Source organism: Rhodamnia argentea, chromosome 6 (genome assembly GCF_020921035.1).
Source record: "Rhodamnia argentea isolate NSW1041297 chromosome 6, ASM2092103v1, whole genome shotgun sequence".
Taxonomy (NCBI): Eukaryota; Viridiplantae; Streptophyta; class Magnoliopsida; order Myrtales; family Myrtaceae; genus Rhodamnia; species Rhodamnia argentea.
In genome coordinates, this window is record NC_063155.1 from 24,502,657 (window position 1) to 24,511,994 (window position 9,338).

Here is a 9,338-nt window from a genome sequence, read left to right on the forward strand (position 1 = left end):
ACCATGATGACATACCTGGAAAACTAAGACATTTGAAGAAAGATGTATTGAGTCAGACAATTGCAGTCCTCCATATTTTCTTGCCTAATAGAACATAATCACATAAGCAACAAAACCATAGAACATTACCACCTAAGTTACAAAACCTTAATGAAACAGAACATATATTTTCCTTCTGTTACTTAAAACCTAGCAAAAATAGCCAAATAAGAAATCAATAACTTACTTGTGCCCCAAGATTTTCTTGGACAAGATCAGATAAATTATGCATATGAGGTGTCCTAAAACCCGAATAATGCATTTCAACATCATTCTGCAAAAGAGACAATTGGCTAAAAATTAATATGTCAGAGAGAAAGGAAGTACAACCAACTTACATCAGTGATAAATATAATAACTGCAGACAGTATAAAAACTGATTCAGAACGAAGGTACTATGTACTAGAGCAAAAGCACGGGAGAGGATGTTTTTGTTAGAAAACAAGCCTAGTGACTCAATTGACAAAGGCATGCTAAATTCTTTAAGAGTAAATGGTAATGGGATGTAATGTTCCTCTTAAAGAACTAGCAAATAACAGTCTACAGAATTTTCTGCATTGCACCATTACTGCAATAGGCATCAATTGAACTGTACCATATACATCATTTTAACATGATTGTACAAGCAAACATCAAAAGGAGAGGGCGATTCAGGGCACCAACAAGCGAGCAATCAGATAAAGGTGCCAATCATTTTGATGCCAGTGACCACCACAAAACTGAACTGGAAAAGGTCATAGAAGTTCTCACAGAAGTTTATTGAGAGGATGTCTAGCCATTTACTAACAATCTCTTGTAGCTCATGAAGAAAGAAGAATATGTATCAACATGAAGCATTTATTTACAGGCACCATTTTTTTTTTGTCAACAAAAAGAGCCTCCCATAAAGAGTAAAGCAGCAAAGATGTTAGCATCTGAACCGAATTAGGACATTACCATTGATTTCAAATGCAGCTGCCAATCTTCAATGTCCGACCTTGTACCTGATGCCAAGAGAGTGTGACCATGATTTTTAAAGGCGTCTCTGTTCATGTCTAGAATATTTCCATCTTCATCTGCCAAATAGAAAAAGAGATGCGAACTTTTCCACATTTCTTCATCTGGAGTAGATCTGTGCACAGACAAAATTTACGAATTCATGGAACAAACATTAGATGGAAGAGCAAAGATGAATTCTCTCTGTTTGGGCCAACCAGACTGCTCATCCGTGACAAGCCAACATGCTGCCATTGAAAAACTAAAGATCAACTCAATTGACTTAGACTAATTTTCTTCAAGATTCAGGAGTCACACAATAATGCAGTCCTTTTAAGGAATTGCTAAATCATATGCTCCGCTAAAGTAATGAACATATTAGGAAAATTTAAAGCAACAAACTTAACAAATAGAAGCTTTAGAAGACTAGGATAGGATCTGCAAAGCACCCTAACCACTATTTCCACTGAGGAACTTAAGTTGTTTTCAATAACTCCCCTCAAACCTCCTCCTTCATCCAAATCAACAGATTACAAAACAGTATCCACATGTGTTATGTTTCATATGTTGATACAGAGGTATGCGAATGATAAGGTAACACGGAAAGTCATGACAAAAGTGGCACTAATTAGACAAGTGAATATACATAAGGGGCATTAAACAGATCCATTCAGGATGCTGCACTAAGAATATTCATACATTCACAATCATCAGCCCATTGGGTATCGGACTCGCAAGTTACATATATGGACTATAAGTAGACATCAAATGATAAAATTTCATGGTGAATCACATCAACTAAATTTTATGCATTAAAAACTATGTGCATTTAATAAAGTAGGCATAGAATGATATAATTGCATGCAAATCTCAGGTGGACGATGAGATAGTTACTTTGGGCTTTGCACCTCAACTCGTACTGCCCAGTCTCCCCCATAACCACTTCCAGCTTCCTTGGATTTGAAGAAACTTGTTGCCAATACCATACCATGATCGACCAGCACCTGATGCCCAAAATCACGGCCATTATGGCTGGTCCATCCATAAGAGCTCAGTCCATCACTATCTTGGCAGACATGGCGTAAAGAGTACCTCCCATCCTTTACACCAATCCACATTAAGCCAGCTAGCAGAGAACGTGGCGCTCTGCCAAAAGAACAGTTAATTATGACCAGGCTATCTTTGGCACAAAAACCAGGAATATCTTAACTGAATAGTACGAAGAAATAGCTTAACCAACTATTCCATCCTTAAAACAGGGAAAATCTGCAAAGTAAGCGCATACGCGATTCTTGTGCGAACTTACTAGAAGTCCAAATCAGGACCCCTCAAAATGACAGCGAATAGCCAAACAAATTTGTTGATGAAATTTCATCATTGGGATTAAAAGAGATGCAAGGGTATAAGCAACTGAGAAAAAAATGACCGACCGCTACTCCCAGTGGCATTGTGAAGTTTTAAGAAGAAATATGAAAGATAGGACATAATGCTTCAAAAATTCATGAAAATGTTTTTCCAGCTTTTGACCACCTTGTGCAAAAAGAAAATGCAGGAACAGTGCATTCATGGCTATAGCTTTCACCCAATCCTCTCTCCTTTTACAAACATAAACTAAGATAGTAAAGGATCACCTCGCTCGAATTCCAAGATAAATATGAGGCCTGTATGTGCCCCAGTACATGCTCTCTTTGTGCTCCCCTTGAAACTGCCAAAACCATCGGAATCTCAAAAACTAGAATCTTAAGCGCACATCCACAGCACATTCACTCAGAAGGCCCGGCAACAATATACACAAAAGCATATCGTTTAAAATCGTCGTAACCTGAGGAAGGTCCATGATCTTCGGAGCTGGGAACGGCGTCACGACCCTCGGCCGCTTCGCTTCCTTGGCCGGCTTAACCAGGTGGTTGACCATGAAAAATATGATGAGAAACGCCACGGCGCTGAAGCCAAGCACGTATTTGAGGTTAACGTTGAGGATTCTGATGAAACCGTCGCTTTTGCTTCTATCTCTGTGGCTCCTCAAGTGAGGCCTCGCCCTGTGCGAAGGATCGCCATCGCCGGAATCAGCTGCGGACTTGGTCCTGCTCCGGGTAGTTCTTCGTCCACCTCCGGTCATGATCGAATTGACGGAGTTGCCGATTCACTCAGATTCTCTGCAAGATTGATAAATGAGAGCGAGCCATTGAGGGATCGAGCCTCGGTAGACTTGTTGCAGAGAGAGATGACAATAGGTAATGTATTTAGAAGTTTGTTTCGTGAGTTTTGTCCTCAGTCAAGTCAATATGAGGCTGGCTTGCCATAGTCAATCTGAAACTGGAACTAGAACTTGGGAACTCCACAGGAGGAGAGAGAGAGAGAGAGAGAGAGAGGGGGGGAGGAGGGAGGGAGGGAGGGAGGGAGAGGAGCACACTGGCGAAGTCGCAAATGGGCAATGGTTACGAAAGAGAAGGCCCAAAGAGATCCGAATGACATTGGGCCTCAGCCCGAATGTCGACACATCCCGTATGATAGTTGTATGGATAGCCCGGCCCGGACTCAAAGAAGGTCCAGACCAGATCAGCCCGTTAAATCCAAGCCATTTGCTTTATTGTATCGTAGGCCTAGAATATAACATACAACGAAAATGAGACAAATAATCCGTTGCCTTTGGTCTCACGTGCGATGTCGTTTCTAAACCTTAATTCAATATATAATATTATCTATTTTTATTATATGTTCTAATCTCTAAACTATATGGCAACGTTCAAGTTATATTTTCATTAATTCAAGGGAATTGAATTTGTTGATTTAGCTTCCAATCCATAAGTTTAAACGCTTGACCAAAAATAAAATTAAAACGTATCAACTTGGAAGCCAAATCAGGAAATATCATTAATTTGAATTAATTGAATGATAATATTGAATATTGTTATATAGTTTAGGGACTATATTAATTTATAAAAAATTCAAGGACCACGTTGAACAAATTAAAAATTTATGAATGGTATGTTAGCTTATTAGGTACGAATATTTGTTTAATTATCTAGAAGAATAACAATATGCACAGGTAGAGAAAAAAAGTCTGGCTTTGGGCTTTGTTTATTTCAAGAAAAATGTAACGTTTTTGTAAAATGTTTTTCGAAAAGTCATTTTTTCAAGAAAATGATAATCTATTTATGGTATTTAATCGAGACCCGCAAATGAACCGAAAAATATTTTCTGTCGTTTGGTAAGGAAAATCTAATTTGATTTTTTGCGCCGTCGTTTGACCAAAAATTGACGATGTGGATGTCAATTGTCCTATGTTGTACGATCAGCACTAATGTGAATATTTATATAATTTTTCAAAATAAACATTAATTCTTTATTATTTTTTCCCTTTTTTTGTCTGTTTTCTTCTTCCTTTGCCCCACAAGCGAGCTCGAGGCTTGCTAGAGCTCACCAGCAACAATCGATTGTTGCCAATTCCAGTAATCATCCCCCATCCTCCTAAGTCCTAAGCCCGGCAGAGAAGCTTAAATAGAGTAGCAGACAACAGAGGGACCAAGAAGAATCTGGGACGAACAGAGAATAAATCCAAGAGAAAGACGAAAGAGAAGAGATCTCGCTCACGCGAGCTTCAGGATCGGGCTTAGTTAAAACCCTAGGCCGCTAGCTTCTGAGGCGGATGCTCAACGTTTTTCCCTCATGATTCTCCTTCGAATTCTCGAGGTCGCCAGCCTCGGGTGGCGGCGGCAAGCCACTGGCCAAGGAAGAAGGAAAAAAACTAAAATAAAAAAATTAAATAAAAAGGATGGTCAAGGAATGGAAGGAGAAAAGATAAGGAAAAATGATTTTGTCTTTTTAATGAAACAATTTACCTCACTTCTGAAAGTGTTCTTTTCATCGGTAGAAATTTTTTTTATTGAGTAGTTTATTTTCTGTGAACCAAAAACTAGAAAATCCATAAAAAAAATTTCTGATAGTTATCTTCAGTGAAATAAATGGAACCTTAGTCCAACTTTTCAATTTTCTTGTAGTTCAAAGTCATCGGCATTGTCTCGCATTATAGTTGTTGGAATCGAGAAACGTGTGAATTGTGATTGCAAGAGCCATTTTTTGTCAACGGGATTATTAGGAGGAGGGTAAATACCACAGAAAATCCTAAACTTATACATACGTGACAAATTTACCCTAAATTATTTTTTTTACCACCAAAAATTTCAAACCGGTACATCTGTAACAAATTTATCCCAAACTGCTACACCTGTGACAAATTTACTCTCCGTTAATTTTAGTTAAATCTAACCATCAAATTGCTAAGTTGGATGGTATGTGGCGATTCATGGGTGTGCTAGTTTGAGATTTTTATCTTTTGTTTGTCACAAGTTTATTAATTTGGAGTTTGTCGTAGTATTAATCAAATTTAACGGAGGATAAATTTATCATTGGTGTACCAACTTGGGGTTTTTTCTTAATAAAAAATTAGTTTATGGTAAATTTATGACAAAAGTACCAGTTTAGCGTTTTTGTGATAAAAAAAAAGTTTGAGATAAATTTATCACAAGTGTACCGGTTTGAAAATTTTGATGGTAAAAAAAATATTTTGGGATAAATTTGTCACAGGTGTACTAGTTTGGGATTTTTCATAGTATTAATCCTTAGGAAGAGGTTATAAATCAACTTTTAGGCTTCATTTATTTCGCGAAAAATAAACATCTTAAAAAATATTTTCCTAAAAATAATCATTTGTATTGCTTATAAAAATGAATAAATTGTAAAAAAAATTTCATTATCCAAGAAAATATTTAAATATAAATTTTTATCATTATCAATGTTGAAAATATTTTTCATTAATTAATTATTTCAAATTATTATTTTTAAAAAAAAATTTAAATTTTTTATTTTTTGCGAAATAAACAGATGAGTGAAAGCATATGAAAGAGGGATCCGAAAGAGGAATAAAATGGTTGGTTCATTGTAATTTCGATGAATTCCATGATCAAATAATATTGTATTCATGCATAACCGAGGGCGACTTCCGTGAAAATTCCACGTGGCTTATAAGATAAGATTCAATACAAAGCGGCATCGGATCCTCGTACGAAATCCCTCAATAGTAAAAGATTGTGGAACATTCTTAACTATAGTACGTGGAAATTTACGAGAATGTAGGTCAACATCCGAGAACCTCCATGATTCTGTCCTGGTTATTTGACTAGAATTTCTTGCCGAAACGAAAGGAGAGAGTCCTCGTTCAAAAAAGGACCCGGCTAACGTGGCGGCACCGTTATAAGCAAATTGTAACGGTACAAGCTGGACTGCTTGATTTGTTTTGCAAAGAATGGACAACTGGTTGGGCAACCCACTGGAGAGAAAATAAGAGTGACGGTGCCGTCAGCCTATCGTTTTCCTTCGGAAAATAAGGGCGATCCCAACAATCTGTCTCGAGAGGTGACCGATCACGTTCTTTTCGAGTACTTAATTAGAAAAAATCGGCGAACGATTACGCGCTTAATTCGAACAACAACATAGTTTGTGTTCGTACAATACTATCGAGTTATAGCCGAAAGAGCACTCGTGTAATTAGTTAAGAAAAAGAAAGTGACAGGAATTTTTACATTCCAAGTGCTAACTGCTAACCTGGTTTTACTAGGAAAATCATACGAAATCGTTGGAAGAGATTATTAAAATGGTAAATTAATTTACAACCCTCCTAGTCTAGTCTCTTTCAAATGCGTTATCGTTGTTAGATTTTGCTGGGTGTAGATGGTCACCGTGAAAGCTTCCACTTCTTTCTATCTCCGTGCTGTCCCAGCTTCATCCGCTTGAAGCCAATGGAATAAGCTCCAACGCCACCAATTGCCCTGTGAAGGAAAGACAAGCCCCGTTGAAACTCGAAGCTGGTCTCGAAGGCCCTTCCGGCTGGCTCTCTTCCTGGACCGGCCAGGATTGCTGCGAATGGGTCGGTGTGAGCTGTGACAACGACACAGGCCGTGTTATGAAGCTGGATCTCAGAAGCCCTGACATTTGTAACCTGGTAGATGTTGATGATGCTGAATCTGTGCTAGAAGACTACAGGCCGATGTGTTTGACCGGCCAAGTAAGTCCTTCCTTGCTTGCTTTGAAGTACTTGAGTTACTTGGAAGTTGGATCAGAGCCACAACTATTTCCAAGGCAATCCCATTCCCAGTTTCACAGGCTCTTTCAAGAGGCTGACCTATATTAATCTCTCCCAAGCATCATTTGGTGGATTAGTCCCTCCCCAGTTAGGGAATCTCTCAAACTTGCAGTAGCTTGACCTCACTGCTGATCCTTATGCCAGTCGAGAGCTCAGAGTTTCGGATTTAAATTGGCTCTTTAGTCTCTCTTCTTTGAACTACCTTAACTTGGGAGGTGTCAATCTCCAGAAGGGATCTGCTCATTGCCCGGAGAAGGTTAACATGCTTCCTTCTCTTATGGAGTTGCACTTGGAGGGATGTCAGCTTTCTGAGTTCCCTGAACCTCTGTTGTTTGTGAACTTCATAACGCTTTCAGTTCTTGATCTCTCTTTCAACAACTTCAACTCCACAATCCCTCTGTGGGTTTTCAACATCACAACTCTTCTTGAGCTCACACTGAGCGGTTCTGAACTCATGGGCTCCATTCCCGCTGTTGCAGAGGGTGTATTGTGCAAACTGCAGGAGATAGACTGATCCTACAATAACTTGACGGGAAACGTAAGAGAGCTTGCAGTGGGCTTGTCTGGATGCAATACTAGCGACTTAGAGAAGCTAGATTTGAGTGCCAACGAGTTCAACGGTCCGTTGCCCGACTCTTGGGATCGCACAGATACTTAAAGAGTTCTTAGACTCTCCGATAATTCCTTCTGGGGACCAATCCCGAGTTCCCTAGGATATCTGTCACGGTTGGTTGAGCTGAACCTGTCCTTCAACAAGATGAATGGTTGGTTGAGCTGAACCTGTCCTTCAACAAGATGAATGGTACCATACCAGAGAGCATAGGACAACTGTCCAAACTGACCACTTTGGGACCATATTCGAATTCTTGGGAAGGTCTTATTACGGAAACACGTCTCTGGAATCTAAAAGAGTTGAAAAATCTTGGCCTCTCATCCAATCGGGCTAGTTCACTGAAGTTCGGAACCACCCGTGGCTGGGTCATCTCAGTTCCATCAGGATTAAGAATTGCCAGTTGGGTCCGGAATTTCCCAGATGGCTGAAGGATCAGAAGAAACTGTCAAGCATGACCCTTTCAGGAGCTGTGATTTCGGGTACGGTGCCTGACTGGCTGTGGGAACTGTCTCGACAGCTTTGGACATTAGATCTTTCTGAAAATCGAATCGTGGGGAAGCTTCCCAGGTTCTTAGATTTCGGGTCTCAAGCTATAGTCAACTTAGCTTCCAACCGGTTGGAGGGTTCATTTCCACTCTGGTCGAATGTGAATCAACTCTCTTTGCGGAACAACTTGCTTTCAGGACCTGTCCCAGCAAAAGTTGAGCGCCACATGTCGGCCTCTAAGTACCTGGATGTGTCTAACAACTCACTCACTGGGGACCTACCTTCTGCAGCGAGCAGGCTGACTAATCTGATCTATCTTGATTTATCGAACAATGCTCTCTCTGGAGATATTTACGCCGGGTGGACCATTATGCCGAAGCTGAAGATCTTGGATCTTTCCAAGAACAATTTCTCCGGTTTCATTCCCTGCCAAATGTTCTCTTTACTATCTTTCCTTGAATGGCTAAAGCTGAGCACCAACAATATTTCTGGAGAGTTGCCCTCTTGCTCATTAAACAGCAGCCGCCTGTACACACCTTGAGGGCGCTGATCTTGTCGAACAAGCAATGGACGGGAAGCATACCGGGCAACATATCGGGGTTGAAACAGTTGGAAACTCTCAACCTCTCATTCAACCGCCTTTCGGGCCAAATTCCTCCAGGAATGTCTTCCATGACACTATTGAACAGTTTGAATTTGTCATACAACAACTTGGATGGAGAAATTCCCAGAGGCAACCAGTTCCCAACGTCCAATCCATCCAGCTTTGAGGGACATCCAGGCCTCTGCGGGCTTCCATTGTCTTGAGAATTGCTCGACTCCAATGGGGTGGGACGTACCAGATCACGACAGCGAAGATAAAGGAAACGAGGAAGATGATCACGGAGTATGGTTCTACATAAGCATAGCACTAGGATTTCTGGTGGGATTCTGGACTATTTGCGGTACCGTGGCGATAAAAAGGTCCTGGAGACGAGCTTATTTTAGATTCTTTGATAAGATGAAGGGACAAGCTCTATTTGGCCGTCCAGCTGAAAACAGCTCGTTTGCGGAGGAATTTGGAGAACAGAACCTGATGTTTCA

The 9,338-nt window shown here is 40.1% G+C and overlaps 1 protein-coding gene across 2 annotated transcripts in view; it reads right to left on the bottom strand.

Moving 5' to 3' along the window:
* Positions 1 to 3,390, bottom strand: part of LOC115749372 (mannosyl-oligosaccharide glucosidase GCS1) — a 12,365-nt gene extending 8,975 nt beyond the window's left edge. For both annotated transcript variants that reach the window (XM_030686161.2, XM_030686162.2), the window contains exons 1-6: positions 2,837 to 3,390; positions 2,646 to 2,719; positions 1,909 to 2,160; positions 976 to 1,150; positions 227 to 313; positions 16 to 84 (exon numbers count right to left, since the gene is read on the bottom strand). In XM_030686161.2, coding sequence (XP_030542021.1) covers positions 16 to 84; positions 227 to 313; positions 976 to 1,150; positions 1,909 to 2,160; positions 2,646 to 2,719; positions 2,837 to 3,133 — 954 coding nt within the window. In that variant the 5' untranslated portion in view covers positions 3,134 to 3,390. The remainder of the gene's footprint in view (positions 1 to 15; positions 85 to 226; positions 314 to 975; positions 1,151 to 1,908; positions 2,161 to 2,645; positions 2,720 to 2,836) is intronic.
* Positions 3,391 to 9,338: the final 5,948 nt, after the last annotated feature.